The sequence below is a fragment of the Labrus bergylta genome, chromosome 6, assembly GCF_963930695.1.
Source record: "Labrus bergylta chromosome 6, fLabBer1.1, whole genome shotgun sequence".
Classification (NCBI taxonomy): domain Eukaryota; kingdom Metazoa; phylum Chordata; class Actinopteri; order Labriformes; family Labridae; genus Labrus; species Labrus bergylta.
In genome coordinates this window covers 29,856,382-29,876,795 of record NC_089200.1, presented here as the reverse complement: position 1 = coordinate 29,876,795, position 20,414 = coordinate 29,856,382, and the positions used below count along the sequence as shown (strand labels likewise).

The following is a 20,414-nucleotide window of genomic DNA, read 5'->3' as shown; positions in this document are numbered from 1 at the left end:
GAGATTTCCCATCTCAGGGGAAAATGAGGGCTGGATGCATGACTATTCAAAAATACTACCAGGTTTCTAATGATACAAAGATTAATACAAATGGGTGAAGTATCCCTTTAAACCCCGCCTCAGCTCCAGCTCTCAGCCTGTCATTAGGTTGAGACAGCATTTCCAGCATGGCGACCGCCACCTATGGTCTTCCAAAGCCCCCTTCAGTAACAGATGGGTGATGTCACTCAGGCTATCATTTATCATTTACAGTCTATGGTTATAAAAATGGAATGCACATGTTGATCTGTTCAGTCTTATCTTGTCCAGGAAAAAAAAGTGCAGCAGTTGTTGACATTTGTGTTTCTGCAGAGATAAACTACCCTTGAACATTTTGCCTCTGCATGCCTTCACACTCGCTGTAGGAAACAAGAGGAGAATCCTTCCTCCTGCACAGCTGGGTTCGGAGCAGAAGGATAATATTGCTCTTCTCAGAAGTTCCCTCGATGGATTTTCTGATTTAATAAGCATCTTTGCGTTTTGAATCCCAGGGAAACACAGCTAATTAACCTTATTACTTAAAGGGGCAGAGCATCTCCCCCATCAATAAAACCACTCGGCAGCCTGTTCGACAATTAGTCACCAAAGGCAGATTACGTTGGTGTGAAGCAGATTGTGAAATGAGATTGTTGCACTGAAGAAATGAGCACAAACGTGTAGCAGTTGGTTTCTATAATTAGAAGTGTTTCATTCCATTTAACTTTGTACACTTGAAGGCATTATATCATTTCAGGAGATAGGGGGTTTCTAGTATCATGAGGTAGAAGATTAAACAAAATATGAACTCTTTAACAGTGAGTTCTCTGTTTTCTTAAAAAAAAAAAAAAACAGTTTGCACTGACTTCCTTTAGAAGAGTACCATAGAAATAAATGATTAAACCCAGAATTTTTCCTCATCATGTTTCTACTGTATCTTCCTCCCTGTAATTTCAGTGTGGCTCTATAGGTTACCTCATATCCCTTCTATACATTAGTAATCAGCTCGGTTGCTCCTATCTGGCTCGTGGATCAGCAGGCGGTAAATACATCCATGTGTTAGCGTCCCGTTTGACTGACAGCCCGTCACTTTCTCTTTGTCATCATCGCCGGGCGCTCTGATAGGATCTGTGCGAGTTTGCTCTGAATTCTTTTGATCCAGTTTGGATAAAGCCACTGTGCCTCTGATGTGCTCCTAAACTGTTGGCCAGTTGGAGCTCAGATAGCGAGCCAACATAAGCTTCTGCAGCGCTGTGGAAAGTCAGCGTGCATGCGAAATGAAAGGGTCTGGATGGAAGGAAGATCTCTGGTCTACCAGTAGCAAGGTCAAAGCAGGTCAGGAAGAACAGAAGACAGAGGCAGCACCATGTGCACTTCAACATCCTACTCCGCAGCACAGCACAGCAGTGATACACAAATATCCATCGGCTTTCCTTCCTCTTCCTGGCAGTGACTCTCTCTTGGTTGTTTTGGAAATACATTTTTGTTTCATTTCATTCCAGTTTGACTCCACTACATTTCTATGAAAGTTCTCGTTACTCGCTACTTTTGCTATGATGTCAGCTCATGAATTTTCTACAACCCAATCTGAAAGACAATAAACTGTGTTTATGTAGTTCTGCGTGTGGTAGGTGGTGTTGCTGTACCTGTATATCACGTCTCTGTGGTTAAACGTAGAGCAAACGCAGAGTAAGATAAGACAGCTCATATAGGGCCGGGACCACCGTCGTCCTCCTTCATGCACGGACTGCTCCGATCTCCAACTCAGCAGCAAGGAAGTGTGGACAACGTGAAGGTGACGAATACAAAGCAGAAATCCTTCCTGTATCTTATCTTTTGTCTCGCGTTAACACTTGTTATGAATTGGTGTTATACAAATGATTGATTGATAGTAGTGGTGGTAATAATGGCTACAGCAGAGAGGGATGATGATTCTCAACATGGCCATATCTTCAGCCTATGTTATAAATGTGAATGTTGTCTCAAGGTGTTAAGCCTAGATGACATTTTCCCTGCTCATCAGGTTGTTTTTGTTGTTCCCATTATTGTTCTGTTTATTAGCAAATCTGTGGCATGTGAGTTAAAAAAAAAAAAAAAAAAACATACACAATGGGGCATCGGTGGTGCAGTGGTTAGTGCGCGAGCCCCATGTATGGAGGCTGTCGTCTTCCAAGCGGGCGGCCCAGGTTCGAATCCAGCTTGTGGCTCCTTTCCCGCATGTTATTCCCCACTCTTTCTCCCTGATTTCAGACTCTATCCACTGTCCTATCTCTACAATAAAGGCATAAAAGAAAGCCCAAAAATAAATCATACACGATGATACAAAAACACATATCATAGGCCCTTGTGGTAAGATATATAAACGTCGCACAAAAAGTAAGGACATTTGTGTTTGGTAGATTATGTCTTGGTCTTGCTTCATGACAACAAATCTTATATCAATGGAAAGCCTGTTTATTTCCCTTTTGAATGGTGCCACATTTCTAAGGAACATGCATTTGTCAGATGAGCAGCAGAGCTGAGGTTGTGGGATGCACCCATGAAAAACTTTTTGTGTGATGTTTATGTAGATATATTTGCAGTGCTGTTTATTTAATGTAGTATATTTTTATTGGTCAATGTGTGTCCGCATACATGAGCTTTTGCAATTGAAATGTGCCTGTTTTGCAGAGTTGATGTTGAAACAAATATTCAGTATCTGTTATCAGTCTCATATGTGAACGATGTTTTCTCATGCACACTATTTGTTTTTGTTCCTCAGGTGAGCGTCCATACCAGTGTCCGTACTGTGACAAAGCGTTCAGCAAGAACGACGGCCTGAAGATGCACATCCGCACACACACTCGCGTAAGTCTCTTTGCTCCTGTTTGGAAAACAGATTTTTTGGTTACTACTTTTTGCTTTTCAAATCTGCACACAATTTGACAATTCACCTCATCTCGTGTCCCATCTTAATTTTATTGGTTGATCCTGATCAGATGCTCATCAGTTGTTTGGATGAATGTTTTATTTTTGTCTTCTCCATCACACTAATGGTCCTTAATTATAGGCAAACTTTCTGATCAATTAGAGCACCAGTATGTTCTGCCTACACACTTTCATAACAAAGTGCACCACAACACATGCACCTTGGGCCTTTTTTTTCAGAGCAGCAAGGTAAATGTGCAGTAGATTACACCCAATGAAAAGCACACAGGTGTGTATATATATATTAACAGTAATTTTGGCTGTGTTCCATTTAGCTTCTTCAGTTTCAGGGTCGTGGTATTGTGCATGCTCACTGCATGTAACAGCTGACTCAGACACCTGAATAGAACGATTGTTAAAGTTATTATTAAACCCTGTGCCTTCCTTCTGTACGGGTCAAAATGTCTGCTGTTATAAAAGGTGAGGAGGAACTCTATTAATCTCTCATTGTTGTCATCTAATTACACTTTTCAATGTAGTTTAATGAGTGAAGTAAACGGGGGTAGAGACAGAGAAAGGGATGCTGACCCAGTGTCAGGTGTCACACTGACATTCTGATTCAATCTGGAGCTCTTCGCTTCAGGGTTTTCTGTTCAGCTGTTATCTGAACTGCAGAGTGTGCAAAAGGATATTCTCTCACACCTCGTGGATAGAGTGAAGTCCTGTCTCCTCTGTGTCTCACATATGTGACACTCCCAGCCTATTTAAAATGAGGTAATTCCCACAGTTGCAGGTTCTTTCATGAATCATTTAGTAAAGTCTACTGACACTAGGCATGACTAAAGAACAGCAAAACAATACTGACTGACATTCATCTGCAGACAAAGGAACCATTGTCTTGATTCCTTAACATGTGAATGTTAAAGGATAATTCTGAAGGTTTTTAATCTAAAGCCCGTTTTCAAGCTATGAGGAGCCTTAATGACTAATATGTAGAAAAAGTGTGGAACTGATCGAGTAGTGTGCTTTAAAACACACCAGTGACACGCTGACACATGAAGTTGTTTTAACAACTAAACTGAATGCATCCATGCACAGATGGACTTGCTAAGGAGCAGGATGTGTTATTTGAAACCAGAAACAGACGTAATGTTAATGTCTTTGAGGCCACCAGACTCCATTGAAAAAAAACAACAATTTAATGTTGCAGAGCGCAGCGAGTGCTCATCTTCAGGTGTCTTGATTAGATAGTTTTATTGTGTCATTATGTGATATTATGTGTTGGATCATAGCCAACCATCTGAAAGAACCAGCCAAAGTCAAACTGTAACACAAACGAACTTACTGATTAAAGTGGCAGCAGACCAGTAAGTCCTGTCTTCTGCAAAATTAAAGGAGTGTTTTTGTCAATGGAGTCTGGTGGATGTAAAGAAAGATGAAGATCTCCCTCTGAAGAGAGCATTTTGGCATTGTTGTCAGACTCTCTGAATGAAAATCTGAGCATGCAAGTGGTGAAAAGATTGTTTAAGCACATACTCTGATTACATTGCAGCCTTGACAGCCCATGTTTTTCGACTGCAGGGTAAGGAAATCTGTTGGAGCCATTTAGATACGTCCTGACTTATTAGTCATTAAAGCATTAAAAAATAAAAATAAAATGCAGTTCAGCTTTAAAAAACAGACACCCCTAAAAGTGAGTCAGGGCTCAGGGTTGAGAAAGGAGGAGGTAAGTTTCTCTCTGGGCGTTTTAAAGTCCTTCTTTTCCCTGCATCACTTCTCAACACGTTGAAGTTGTAATACATTTCCAAACCTCTCTGAGCATCTGGACGTGTGTGTTTGAGCCACTTGTGATGAATGAGACTTAATATTTGTTTCATCAGAGATTTCCATCATCAGTTCGTACAGCTCTGACTGTGACAGTGGCAGCCTGTCAGCACTGTTAATTTCAAAGATCTTTTTTTTTTAATGCTGTCCAGAGTGCAGCGCTGTGCTCCACACTGTGCTGATAATGGAGGTCTGCTCCTGCCTGCCCGGGGTTGGCGTCTCTCAGTAGAAACCGGTATCATTTTCTGCTGTGCTGCTGATTAAACAGTCTGATGTTTGGCTCTTAACGGCCTCAGATCTGCCATTGCTCAGCGCGCTCTGAAATATCGGCTGAGAAGTTACAAACAGCAGAGCCAGATGAAGTCACTGCAGAGCTAAACAAATGTCATTGGGCTGAAAGAGCTCGCTGTTGATGTACGCGATTAAAGATGGATGTGTTTGGAGTTTGTGCGTTTGTACCACAAACCACATGACAGGCTCGCTAAAATGAAACACACTGGATGACGATATGAACTACTGACATTTTGGATATTTGAGACATTTTTCATCACATTGTTTTGATCTCTAATGAGAATGGATGTGACTGCATGTTGAACAACTATTTTTTTTTCATATTTTCTTTGATGAAAGGCGTTTCATATTTTGGATCAGGATATTTTATAACTCGCGGCTGTCAAAGACAAACTTTCTGTTCTTTGTTAAACAAATGTGAGACTACTTGTGTTCCTGATGTAACTTCCAAAGAAAAATGATCAAATTAGAATAAGAAGGGGACTACACTGTGATGTAATTTCTAGTAGAGTTACTTCAGATCAGCTGATGCTGTGTTGAGGTAATCCATCTGTGTAAGCGAACATGACGGATAAATGTAAGAGGACAGGACCAGAAATTTAAATGGGCCCTTCTTTAAAATTCTTCTATGTAGAATTTTATGACAATGTTTACATTAAAATATCATAATTATTTAAAAATTAACTAAACCTATGTAATTTAAAAAAAAAAACAGTTGAGTACTTACATTACCTCAAATATTTCCAACAGTTATCAAAGCCAGAGTAATCCGTAATTTTATAGCTTTAAGGGGACAATGTCTTGTCAAGGCGGCCTCTATGACAGACAGAATATTTATCGTTGCTGTGGAAACACCGGATGTTACGTCAAAGATCACTACATAAGGAATCGGGAATTGCTACTGAAAGCTGCCATACTGTTGCTGTTTATCCTGCTGTGATAAAAACGTCATGTAAATTATACTTGGATACATCGTCAGTAAACATATACTCTTCTTCATGTTTGTTTCGCCCGTTCATCTTTACTATGGCAACGGGGAGTTCGTTTTCACTGGGGGGAGGGTGGGAGTAGCAGAGAGAACTCCCATGATTCCCCACTAGCCTCGACGTCATCTTTTGTTATTGTAGTGTTGATTGAGAGCCCCCTGGTGGCTGAATCTACATATTGTATCTTTAATGGTCTAAATAACAAATAGATAAAAATATAAACAAAGACATATATTGATATGTGGCGCTGCACTACTGTCAGCCTGTTACAGCCCCTCTCGCCCATCGCTGCATTTTCCTTCAATTTAGCTTTTTTTATACGTACACAAAACTCTTGAAAACTTTCTTACTTACTCATTGTGTCCAACTCTGCTGCTATTTCCACCATTTTCACATCGCTCTTTTTACATCATGTGCTGCCTCCTGAGACCCCCCCCTCCTGTCATATGGAAAGTCTCCTGCTGTGAGGTGCACATGTGAAGAGGCAACTCAGGAAGATTACTCAGTCTGTACTGAAATGTTCAAGAGCGCATGTGTGAAAAGGGCTTTTGTAGCCTTTAGGCTTTGTGTTTTGGTTTACTTTTCTGGTGGACTAATTTATTACTCAACTGCTACAGGATGGACAAAAACCTTGTTGGGCCACCTCCACGTGTAGCAGTTTAGTTTACTCCTTAGAACAGCTGTTAGCTCTTTGTAGCACAGTGAGGCTAACCAGAGAAAGGGCCTGATGTTTCCTGCAAGCTAAAGAGAAGGAGAAGATGCAACAAAATTAAACCAGTCTAAATGTGTGGACTGTGTGCCCTGTTTTGTAATGACTGTAAACACAAAAATGTCCTCTAGAGATAAATATTAAGTAGTAAGTGAAATGGCCAATTATTTATGACAATACTCGAACAAGGCAGGCTCAGATTGTCATTCTCAGTGTCATTAAAGAAATGATCCCTACAGCGATATACCTTTTTGATAAGAAGTTGAAGCCTCATTTTTATTTGAAACATAGTTCCATCACTCTTCTCAAAGCTACCCGACTCCATTGGCATTAATGGTAACTTTTCTTTGATAAACACAGGAGTTTCTGGTCTACCGCTATAAATCCTTTAAAACACTTTAGACAAATCATAACAAATAAACACTTCTATCAAATATCATAAAACTGGTCTTATACTTGTTTATCTGCTGAAAGAACCCCACACTGAACACACAGCCCCCTTGGCGGATGTGATAAAAACACACAGCCATTGTGTGTGTTGAGTTATATAATTCACACTATATAATAGATGCCATTGTGTCAGCGAGCCGTCTGTTGATTTGTAACTTCACTCTGAAGCCTAATGGAGCACAATGACTTCCTATCGGCCTGCTGCTTTACAAATACACACACATTAAGCACGACACATGAGACGTGAGGCTCGTCTGGAGTAAATAAACCAAACTCCATCTTTTGCATTTATAGACGTGCTCTTTGCTCAGAGTGGTCTGATTCAGACGAAAGGTCAGGGCAAAGATCATCAAGTGAACAGCTGCTGGAGAGTGAAGGGCATCAGGTACAGATGTTTGATGTTACTGGGGTCACAGTGATGCATTCTGGGTAAACCTCATCACCTAAGTCCATCCATGTGTTTCCTAACCTCTGCACTTTGACCCTATGTAGTTTTTTCCTTTTGTCATATAGGAACCTTTTATTCCTGGGTGATTCTTGGAAATTTGCATCACATAGATCATGACTGGAGTGTTTAGATAATCACACACACACACACACACACACACACACACACACACACACACACACACACACACACACACACACACACACACACACACACACACACACACACACACACACACACACACACACACACACACACACACATGAACACGCTGCTTTATTTCCATCACCCCCCTTTCTTTCATTCAGTCACACAAACAGTTGCAACTTAAACACGCACACATGCAGTGAACCTGATCTTTACCTCCTTTTGTATCCCGTGTCATTGGGCGCTCCTTGCCCCGCCCACATGATAGCGTCTTTCCCAGGACCCTTACTTCCTGCATTCACCCCGTTCTCATGACAACTAAGCTTCAAATGGGTAGAGCCTTTTTTGCTATCAGCCAGACTTGTCAAAAACAGCTTTCCCAAAGAGTGACACTGGAAACAAACTCCTGAGATCTGGACTATTTTCACTTCTCCTCCAGTCTTTTAGGTGGCACCGCTTGTTTCCCCTCAGACTGCAGGACACACCCACACACACACATTTACACACACACATACTTGCAGATTTTTGTACAAACACACCCACAGTGAGATAGCTGCCTTGACTGACATTAAGGCGGGCCTCCAAACTGCACAGGGGACATGTTCTTTGGTAAACTGATGAGGTGTGGAGACAGAGGAGTGATATTCTACAGCCGCAGAGAGCCAGCACTCTGATACATGTTCAAAGGGATTCTGTGCGCCGTGTTTTCCTTACTCTTTTGAGGAATTCATGTGGTTTTGATGGCCCCTACTCTGGTCATTTCCTCCCTGCTGCAGGGGCTGTACAATCTTTCATTTCATATCTTCATGAGCTCCCAGGGAGAACACCGGGTGTGAAGTGAGAGAAGGGATCAGTGTCGCAGGATGAGTTACTGCTGGACAACATGACAGAAAAATTCAACCAGGAAGAAGTTTTCTATTCACATTAAAATATATATGTTTATATATACTGCTCACACGTTTAAACTGTACATTTTTAAAACACTTTTAGTTTCCCCTTTCATTTTTTCCAAGACTCTTTGGAGGTTGGGATTTCAGAGGAGGCTGCAGGCTGAGCTGCTGCTAACAGTGTTAGCTTAGTATTTAAGGTCAGGGTTCATTGATCGCTCATTGTTTACAAGGTTTCTATAAAACTGTAATAACAGGGGCGTGATAGCCTTGCAGTTATGTTGCCTGGGTTGCCATGTACAGAGGATAAAGACCTCATCACTGGCTGTGGGTTCAAATCCAACTTCAGCCCCTTTGCTGCATTTCATCCCTCACTCTCTCCTCCCAACATGTTCTGACTCTCTTCAGCTGTCCTATCTAATACAGGCCAAGAACTGTTATAACAAAGAATAAAGCAAAGAATATAAAAAATCTGTTATTTTATTTTGGAGGACCTATGGGGGCTGTGAGCAGAACTGAAATTATTTCAGTTTGTTCACACTCATTTCAGACCTCAATGACTGAAACCCTTTTCCAGTCAAGTGATTTAGTCTGAAATTCACTGAACTCTTCAGTGTTTTTAGGAACAGAAAAAAAAACAAAGTCATTTGTAAATGTGTCAATGCAGACCACCTGGTTGATTTCCTGTTGTGTGATAATCTGAGAGATCTGTCATTGTGTAGTAACAACATGTCCAAAGTTAATCATTAAGTTATCAACATTGATGTCATTAAGACCCTGTTTGAAAGTCAGTTAACTGTGTGTCACATGTGTGTGTGTAACTAAGATATTTCCACATCGTGTGTTTTCCACTGTGCCGTGCTGTTTGTTTTTCCTCTGTGCACACGTGTGTGTTATTACACTGCAGTACGGCATCATGGACACAGCACACCTCCAGGTTTCATCCATATGAGATCAAACTGGGGACATATTGTGTTTTACATATACATATATGTTCTGGTATACACTGACTGGACTAACCTTTGTGTCGGGTGTGTGTGTGTTGCAGGAGAAGCCGTATAAATGCAGCGAGTGCAACAAAGCCTTCAGCCAGAAACGAGGGCTGGACGAGCACATGAGGACCCACACAGGAGAGAAACCTTTCCAATGTGATGTGAGTGATCCCTGCAAGAGTGTGTGTCTGTGTGTTTGTGTGTGATGGCATGAGGCCAGATGTGGAGAGTTAAGGGGTGGGTTTGGGGGACTCAGTAAGAGGCAGATAGTGATCTTGCTTCTCTTGAGGGGCCAGGCAGGCTGATCTCACGTAAACACATTGAGAGGATCAGAGGGAGAAATTACCGTCTGCTTATAATACTGCTGCACAATAATTGCTCTCAGAGACTGGTGTGTGTGTGTGTGTGTGTGTGTGTGTGTGTGTGTGTGTGTGTGTGTGTGTGTGTGTGTGTGTGTGTGTGTGTGTGTGTGTGTGTGTGTGTGTGTGTGTGTGTGTGTGTGTGTGTGTGTGTGTGTGTGTGTGTGTGTGTGTGTGTGTGTGTGTGTGTGTGTGTGTGTGTGTGTGTGTGTGTGTGTGTGTGTGTCAGACGATGTTGTCCATGCTAGGAGCAAACTTTAAGGTTCTGTGTTTCATCACCAGTTAAAGTTGGAAACATACATGAAAGGCAATTAACTGTGTTTGTCCTGCTTTTTGCTTTCAAAGCCACAGCTGCATCTTGGAAATGTCTTCAATTCAAAATGATTCAAAACCTACCCAACTATGTTAAAAAAATAATATAATGGATAATGATTTAGCTAAAGAATACACAACACATTTCAAACAGAATCAAGATCATGTTTGTTTCTATGATTCTAGACCAAAGCATTAAAACTGTGCAGCATGTTAGACAAAGACTAAGGGACAGGTGCACAAAGTTATCGAGGTTAAAGCCACCTGTCACCATCTTCAGACAATTTCTGCTCTCTCTATATACATAACAGCTAGCTCATTTTCAGAAGACCAAAGGGATCAACTTTAAATATAACAAACTGCTTCACAGGTAAAAAAAAACAATTTGTCGTAAAGGTTCTCAGTCATCAAGGTAATTGTTATAATCCTAGATACCTGTTTCCTAATGAAAGTAGGCTATGTTGTCTTCACTACAGCTTAGAAGCTGCGGTGTACCAACCAGCTAAACTCTTCCTTGCATAAAGATAACTTGAGTCGTAGTTAGCTTTACTTGCTGTTTACTGTGGCTCATAACATCTGTAACACACAAAATACAATATTTGAACCTTTTTGATGACCACATGTTGCTTTCTCACAGTGTAAATACATGTAAATAAATCGTTTTTAATCACATCAAATAAAATACCTTTAAATGTAAATTATGTTTTTAACATTAACTTATAAGTGCAAGTATATGAAATATTTATCAATTTACTCACGACATTGCCTCTGTGGTGTCTCCAGTATGGATTGCATGTGGTCAAATTCAGCAGGCTTCCTCCAAACTAGCAGCAAGTTACATGTTATCTAAGCAAGACAAACAAACGTCAAAATAAAAGACTCTTCAAAATAAAAGTCCAACCATATTATGCCGAGAGGCAACACGGAAAGGATAACGCTCAGTGAAGAAACCCTTTACACCCCCGTCCTAATGCTCTACTGATAAGTTTCATAACCTACCACATTGGCCCCTATTGGCCCCCACAATGGGCAGGAAGAAGAGGTGGCTGAAGTTCTTGAAGACGTTCTGAACAACTGAAGAAGCCTTATGGATGAGAAGCCAAATGTCTTTCAGAACTTCAACAAGAAGAGTCCAGTTACCGTTGATGCTTCACCTGACCTACAGGGACAGCTGTGGCTTAGTGGTAGAGTCGGTTGTCTCTGAACCGGATTGTTTTGGTTTCGTTCCCCAGAACCTGCAGACACAAGTTCAATGTGTCCTTGGGCAAGACACTGAACCTCAAATTGGACACTCTACATAGCCTGCCATCAGTGTGAAAATGGTGTGAATGTGTAGGTGTGACCTGCGGTGTAAAGCACTTGGAGTAGTCAGAAGACTAGAAATATTACCATTTTGAACTGACGGGGACCCACAAGTCGCACTTTGTTCTGTTCAGCAGAGTCAATGACAATAGTCTTAAATTGTGACTTTAGATTCCAAAAATCTTTTAATTTTTTGCTGAAAAGAAAAACCATCTCATCAATCACTTATAAGTATGTTCTCAGATTCTCGTCTGAGCTTTAACACACAGATAAACCTCATTAGAGAGTCCCCTCGTCCCTGGAGAACACTCTCAAGTCGTTGTTTAATACCACAGAACAAGTTTCCTATTTATCATCTCTGAAGCATCACCAGAAAGTGTCTCCCACTTATATCAAACATTCATCTGGATGCTTTATCCCAGCTGTGAGGGAGATTTTCATGTAAATAATTCTATGCTCAACGATTAAAGCTAATAGAAATAACATGTGGATTGTGTTTTAGGGTTTGGATTTTGAGACGGACAAAAGTATCTCATAGTTCCCAGGAACATTTTCCAGACAGGCCGGAGGGGCAGCGTCTGTCATAAAGGCATTAAAAATGTTGTAGAAGCATCCAGAAACATGTGTGGAGCGATGAGACGAGGAGGCCCCGCTCTCATCAGCTCCCGTCACTGTTTCACTTATTCAAATATCACATTTTTTACTGACACGGCCTCAAATTTGTAGATTGTTTGAAGCGTGTTTACTCCCTCTTTGATGGTAAATCATTTGATACAAATTATAGTTATGAGCTTCGAACAACTCTGGACAAAAAAATAAATAAGATATTTTTAGAATGACTGTATAATTATATGACAGGAATCTCCCTATTTCTTCACTGGATGTGTTCAGTCCAAAAGTCTTTTATTTGTGCCACAGATGCAGACTGTGTGATTTTCTCGTTGTAATTCGTCACGCTGCAGCTCTCCACAGATGGAGTGAGGAGGACACACGCTGTGATCTTCAAGCCGTGTGTTAAACTGCAGCTGAACAGCAGCCAGAGGCGGATTATCATGATTGATAGAGGACGATGGAGTCATTTGTACAGTGTAAAATGGCTCATTTATGATGGATGTTAAGATGCATGCATTCCCTCTCGCTATGGGGGGAAAAAAAGATTTGTGTGGCTAAGGTCCACAGCATTTGATTTACATTTGATTTAGCGGCTCTGGCTGTGCCTGGGTAAACTCTACTTGGAGAAAATCTAAAGTAAAGTGTGTGTTTTGATAAGGACATCCACTTCAAGTTAAAGATCCAAATCATCAGTAGAGAAGAGCCTGAGTTGTCTTGAGTTTCTGATTTTTTTAGTATTTAATGTACAAAGAAACATAAGCCTGGTCTCAAAATGTCCTCTCAATTTTCATAAGGTTTTTAAAATGAGCTGAATTATCCTCAGAGGTCTTTGCCTCTGAAAAAAAATATTGTTTATTTATTTTTTGGCCTTTTTACAGCTGAAGAGAGACAGGGAATGTTGGAAGGAGAGAGTAAGGAATGACATGCAGCAAAGGGGGTGAAGTCAGATTCAAACCCGACACAACCGCGAGGCTATCGGCGCTCCTGAAGCCCAGTTATTAAAAAGGACGGAAGCATGAAATTACAAAAAAAAAAAATCGGTTTCTCCAAAACTATTCTGCATGTAAAGGATTGTAATAATACCTTTTGAGCAGAGCAGCAGCTAGCTTGTAGTTAGTGCTCATAACCAAGCGCTAAATTATTCCAAAAATAGACTCTGTGTTCACTACAGAAGAAAACCTGACAAATGCAGTTTCACATTGACGTCATTATCCCTCCTTTTATTTTATTTAACATTTATTTAACCAGAGACTTTTTGAAACTAAAAATCTTTTTCAAAAGAGTCCTTTGCTCTTTAGCAGAGCTTTAGAGGCTGTGAGCTGAGCTGCCGCTTACTTTGACTTCCTCTAAACAATCTTTCATGCACCAACATCTAGAAGTATACGACTGGATTTGAAAAGTTATATTTCTGTGGAATATCTACACTTTAGTTGTTTTTTTTTGTTACATTATTGTACACAGAGCAATGCAGGAGTAACAGACTGTTTACAAAAGAGTCACACACTAACTCATCTGTGTTTGCATGGTTTTTAACAGGAGATGAAATATTCACAGAGCTCTCCTTCTCTCTTACATAAACTGACTGGATGATTCAAATCTGTTAAAATACTCCATGAAGCAGCTTCCCTCTTAAAATCTTTAGAGTTTTTTTTTACCAAGGCTATTTAGCAGACATAAACCATTAAGAGGGGCTGCAAACTGAGCAGCTGCTACCTTGTTTCTAGGTGCTTAGCTTGTTATGAGATCACATAATTTAACGTACCTTGTTTACCAGCAAAGTTGTCAGCAGTGGTTCCCTTTTTAATTTTCTTTTAAGAAAACAGATATTCAAAAAGTTCAAAATACTACTTAGAGCATCTTCTTCTTAAAAATAACTCCTCAACACTGTATAGTGGTGATTTGGATAGGAGGCTGAGCTGCTTCTCTAGGTTAAATGATATTGTTAAAAGTGAAAGTGATGTTACTTTCATCCATAGACTGTATAAAACATGGACGTCACCCATTGGTTTTTGAAGAAGCGTTCTGACGCCAATCGATGGCACCAGATTGGAAACGCTAACTTAACCTAACTTTCAATCAGTCTAGACTAAAAGGTGGAGTTGAACTTTGGCTAAAATACACCCACCTGTCAGTCAACTCTACCACCCCGAAATATGCAAATGTATACAAATCTCTTAGTCCTAATAAAGTCAAAGCACATGATTTATATATATATATAAAATATATATTTTAGAGTCCAAAGCCTTTTTGAACCAGGCTGTAAACATGTTTATTTCAGCTGTAAAAACAGACATTTTTAATATGGGACCTGCTGGGGATTGCTTGGCTCTTGGATGCAGTTCCTCAAGTGGACACTCGAGGAACTGCAGTTTTTTAATTTGCCATAATCCTAAGAAAGAATTTGGCTAGAAATGCTTTCATGTATGATAGACTATTGTCCATTTAAAATTGAATGTAAAAAATTATACAGATATGAAAATGTGTCTTAAATGTAATACGTAAGACTCAGTTAGGCGTTTGTTGTGGCCCTGAGCTGCATTAAAAGAAAAAACGGTGAATCCTTCAGTTAAACAAAGTCTCTTTAACTGACAGGTTACGTAAAGCTCTTTTATATCTGCTTCTGTCTAATCTTTAAATCCTGGGTGTGTTGGTGTGTTCTAGGTGTGTGACCTGTCATTCAGCTTGAAGAAGATGCTCAGCAGACACAAACTCACACACAATCCCAACCGGCCCATGGCAGAGTGCCAGCTGTGCCACAAGAAGTTCACCAGGAACGACTACCTCAAAGTGCACATGGAGAACGTCCACGGAGAAACGGAGAGCTAGAGACCGTTATCGGAGCGCGGGGCTCGAAATGTTATCTGATGCCTCTGATACAGTCCATGCTGCCTGCATGGCCTTTACATACTGTATATACAGATGGACAGATAGCAGATATTCTCTTATTAAAGATACATACATGTGGAAATGGAAAACATTTGGGCGCGTATTTCCTGATTGAAACATGGCTGTACATTTGTTTTTAAGATATTGTTAAAGATATGTTTGAGCAGAGCCGCTGTGTCTGCTCACTGAATGTCTGACATTTAGTTTTACTCTCTAACCAGTTTGTCACAATCTGACCTCTTCCTCTGATATTTTCTCAACTTTCCGAATACTTTCTTGTACGCCTCAGTCCATTGTCCATGTTTAAATGAACCCCTAACACCATGGATTGATTCTGAGACAATGAGCACCAGGGCAAAGTCACAGCCCAGCTGTCCTATTGGAAAATGTCTTGTTGTTGTCTCTCTTGTGCATCACTTTATAGTATCTGTTTTGCATGCCTTCATTTCTTTTTTTCATCTCTGTAGCCGTCTTTGTGTCTCTTTGTAGCTGTTAATGTCCTTATGTTCGTCTGTCTTATCTTTCAGCTTGTTAACATGTTTTTTAAGTTCTGTGTTTGTTTTGTATTTATTTTTTTGTCTTGTATGTTTAATTGTTTCCTTCTTCTTGTTGTTCTTCTCTTTTACTTTTAATCTGTGCTTTAAAAACTCTGTGTGCTCGTTGGTATCTCTTTTGTAAATCTTTGTTCATCCTTAATATTGTGTTTGTTTTTTGTCTTTCATATCGATTTGTAGATTTTCTGCCTTTGAACATTTTTGTTGTTTCTCTCTGTAGTTGTTTTCTGCTTTGGGCTCATTTTAATCTTACTTTATGATCTTTTCTGTCTTTTTGTTTTCCTTTTGATATTCAATGTATTTGTTTTCATGAGTCTTTGTTGTCATTTGTCCATCTTAATGAGTTTCTGTATCTTCTTGCTAATTTATGTCGTTTTATTGACTTTCCAACAACACATGTCGTAATGCTGTAATCAGAGATCCTGATCCAGGGCTCTCTTATCATTTTTGTTCCCTTGGCCTGCTCAGTAATCCATCCATACCTGGGACCAAAGACCTTTCAGTGCCTTTCACTAAAACCTGTAGGATTCTTACATGTTTACACTTTACTGTTACATTCACACCTTTGCCTCCAAACATCTTGGAGATTTGGACTGTGATGTAAGTTTATTATATCAAATAGAAGAAGTGGTACAGGATGATTTCACAGGAGTTGTAGAGGGAGAAGTGGAGCTATGAAAACAGAAATCTGTGCAGCTACAAAACCTAAAGGTGCTAACAAACACAATGCATACATGATGCACGAGTTCTAGAGGACTACAAAGTATTATTAAACCTTGCTCAGTCTTTTTAAGATAAACATTTCTTATGAAGTGGAAAATGTATCAATTGAAATGTATCATTGATTCTCAGATTTTCCCCTAAATTAAAGAAGCCATGTTTTTATTTGAAGGTGTAATCTGGTTGACAGATGTACTTATTTGAGTGCAGATGAATAACTTCCCCTGACCTGAAATATCCTTTCCCCTGACCTGTTTGGGCTTGAAGTGTTTTACTGTTTCTGTGTCACAAACTGTTACAAAGAATCCAAAGTACTGTGTGTTGACTTTTTCAATGAATTGTTCAGCATGTTTCATATGAACGGGCCTGGGTTATTGTGCCTTACAGTATGTGTTTACATTGTTCTTAATAACCCGATTTGTTCAGCACACTATTTCATGTTTTTGAATGGAAGTGCAATTCTGTCTGTTTTAAAAACCCATTCACTTCTATATTTACTGCCTCGTCATTGATACACATTTTCCAGCTTGTTTTTTCCACATCTGTCGACTGTGAATTGTCACTTCACACTTTTGTATTTAGAAATGTATAAAACCTCATCACCTACCAAACATCCATTTCCTCCGCTCGCTCTAATTTCATGTTTGTGAACTGTTGACATCGGGGGGGGGGCTGGGAGGTTCAAAAGGAAACGCTTTGAGAGTTGATTAAAAGTGTTCAGTTCTCGCTGTTAATCTAACCTCTATTCTTGGGTTGGCAGCCTGCTGGGAGTCGAGGCTAATTAAGGCACTTTTTTTTTTTTTTCTGAGGCCACAGTCACCACCCGTCTGATCTGGAGAGCCACACACCAAAAGAGCCTCTGATGGTTTCTCTCTGTGAGTCTTTCTCACGTCCGTCCGCCTGCAGAGACTCTCAGGGTTCAACTGTGAGAATCTGACGAGCTGAGAGATGTTCTGTGAAGTTTGTCAAAGTTGCCAAAAAAAAAGCCGCTGTTCAGACTCTGTAAATCTTGCCATGTGTGGGTTTGGCTTCCTGAAAACACAGAACAAATACAGAGAGTTTATGTTCACGTCTTTGACTGTGTGCTGTTTGTTTAACAATTAACTAATTACTGGTATCATGTTTGATGACATTCCTCCATGGCATAAAGTCTCAGATCACCATTGACTGTATAAACAATGAACGCAGCCACCATGATGTCACTGACTGCTTGTCGTCTGCCTTTCTGGAATCTCCAGTTCAGCCTTTTGTCAGTTTCCATGTTGGTTTTCTGGAGCCAGAAGTGCCCATATGTTGGCGCTGGAGAGGAGTGAGCGGTTAGCAAACGCCAAGTTATCCAAACTTAAGAGTCAGTGCCCGTGGCTAATTCATTACAGGTTGAATGATCTGGTTAACCACCCTGTTTCCCACAGAATGACACTCTATTGAGATGGTAGCTGAGCAGAGTTGGTTATTTATCAGACTAAAGAAGTTAAGAGAGTGGGAGGCACAGAGCTGATAGGTGAGTGAGAAAGACGATGGTTGAATGATTTTAAACAAACTGATCTTATCACCAAGACAGCCGACTTTCTGCTCTGCAAGGAAAAGCTTCTGACTACCTTTCTCATATGCACAGGTTGAAGGGGGCGTGTCTAATCTGTTTTTGACTGGGGCGCTTGCTGCATTCATGTGCTCCTCGGACTGTCCCAGTTCTTCTGACTTAAGTGCGTTCATGTAGTTTCAGTTATAATTGTGCAAAAAGCTGATGTGCAATACGTAAATTAATAAAAAATAATCTTAACATTAACAGAACTAATTTATCTCCCATGTGATGACCATTATGACATCATGTCGGGTACCTAATTATTTTCCGAGTTTCCGAGTTGTTGCTCCGACTTGAGCAGGAGTTCATGTGCATTTAAAGAGATCTTCATGTTTTTCAGTTAAACATCCACAAAGGTACGGAAGCCCTAAAAGGACATCCAGCCTTACTTTTTTCTAACTTTGTTTTTACTTTATAATGACTACATTTCAGGTTTTTCTTTTGAGATGTCAACTTACTTATGTGCTTATCTCGAGATCACAAAGCTTTTTTTCCACTTTACAAGAAGTAAATTTCACTTGTTTTCTGATCTTGAAAAGTTTACTTATTTTCAATCAAATTACAGCATAATAAAGTGCAGAAAACAACCAGATAATGGTAAAGTGAATTACACTGAAACACTGAATTGTGAGATAAACAGATAGTGAGAATATGCTTTTCTCTTATTATTTAAGGTCACATCTTGTTTCCAGACCAGAGATACTGTGATAGTGTTTCCATTCTTTTGGACTATCATGAGTCCTCACAGACTCGTGTACTGAATGCAACCAAAGTCTATTAAAAGCTTTATATGTGATTTCTTGATCCAGCAGATGTCGCCCTTGAGCACCAGCATGAAACCAAAACAACTCGTGATGCATTGTTGTGTTAGCATGCTAATGCTAGTGATCTTTATTAAGCTTGTATCTTCACACTGCATGTAAATTTACCTGAAATGAGCGTGATCTAGAAACACAGTTAAGCAGTGAGTACAGTATGTTATTCTTCTTTTCTCTAGTCCCTCAATTAAACAACTTTTATACTCGAGGGGAGGAGTCAGCCGGCCGTCCAGGCGATGTAAACAAAGTGAAGATATGACTCTGAAAACTCTGAAAACATCACAAACAACGGGACTCGGGTGTTACACCCATTGTAGACAGTCATGACTCACAGAGTTATTTTCAGAGGATATTCTTGATTTATATTACATTTAAGTGAGAAGAATCCTTTAATGTTCATTGTTTAGGTTAGAGGGTGGTGAGTGGAATGTGGCTACTGAGACCAAAATTTATTTTGCACCAGGCTGCAAACTAGTTTATTTCTGCGGGAAAGTTGGACATTTTAATTTGGAGATATATGAGGTTGGACTCGCTCTTGATGCCAGCCTCAAGTGGCCGTTTAAAGAACTGCAGTTTTGAAGGTTGGGGTAACCTGCCCTCCCTCTGCAGCGCGGTTCACCACACGGCCCTGCAAGGCGTGGCTGGGCTCGCCCTGGCCCCGCACTGCCCACTGATCTCGTGCTGCCCACATTCTGCTTGTTAGTGGTGAAGCCTTCAGGACAAACTGACGCAATCTGAACACAGTGGCATTTAAACTGCATCTTGTAAACAGTAGTATAGTAGACAGAGGGATTTCCAACAGTGGGATATTATTGTCTGCCACATGTCTGTCCTAAACTAACTGACAGGTCAGCCGGGGTGTTGAGATGTCTGTTTCTTATTAGCGCTGTTTCTCCGTCTGTCTGTAACGATGTGTCTTGGCTGTCTCCGTGCACTTCTCTGCTGTTCCATTTTTTGTCTCACAACATTTTCTTTTCTCGTGGGACTTTCCCAGTGACCCACTGATCTTGTCCTCCACTTCACTCAAACTCTTTTTTTTTTCCTTGCCGTGTGCATCCCTTCCTGCTGCTGGGTGTATCAAGCCAGAAGCTCCCAGTCAATGTGTTTCTAATTACATGTTTTTACTGGAAGCGCCGGTTTCCTGTGCTGCCTCCTCGTTTGTGAGTGTGGCCAGACCGGGCCCGACCAGCGTCCACAGAGCCCAATGCCAGCCCCCGCCCACTGCCAGGAGTATCATTACCACACTGGTTTGGGTTTATGGCAAACCGCTGTCACGTTAGGAATGACACGGACACGCTTGTCTGACCTCTGTGTTTGCCAGTGTTCCCATGGTAACAGGCAGGATACCCCTCAGCTTCTCCTGGTCCAGAGTAACTTGGAATGTGCGTGCCTGACGAAGAGTGCCACACAGAGGAATTTTAACAGGAGTGGGCAGGGTGTGTTTGGGTATTCTGGGTCGCCCTCTCAGCAGTGATGGATGTTCCCTTAAAACCACATTTCCATGGAAACAGACTGTGGTACTCGGGCACCTAAAACGCCTTGACACTGAAAACCAGTTAAAGGTCAAATGCTTGACACAAGGCCACAGGGCCTGAGCTGGAAAACTTTCTGTC

At 40.6% G+C, this 20,414-nt stretch overlaps 1 protein-coding gene across 1 annotated transcript in view; it reads left to right on the top strand.

Moving 5' to 3' along the window:
• prdm5 (PR domain containing 5) overlaps positions 1 to 18,223 on the top strand; it is a 51,695-nt gene extending 33,472 nt beyond the window's left edge. The window contains exons 14-16 of the mRNA XM_020632816.3: positions 2,777 to 2,862; positions 9,713 to 9,817; positions 14,903 to 18,223. Coding sequence (XP_020488472.1) covers positions 2,777 to 2,862; positions 9,713 to 9,817; positions 14,903 to 15,067 — 356 coding nt within the window. The 3' untranslated portion in view covers positions 15,068 to 18,223. The remainder of the gene's footprint in view (positions 1 to 2,776; positions 2,863 to 9,712; positions 9,818 to 14,902) is intronic.
• Positions 18,224 to 20,414: the final 2,191 nt, after the last annotated feature.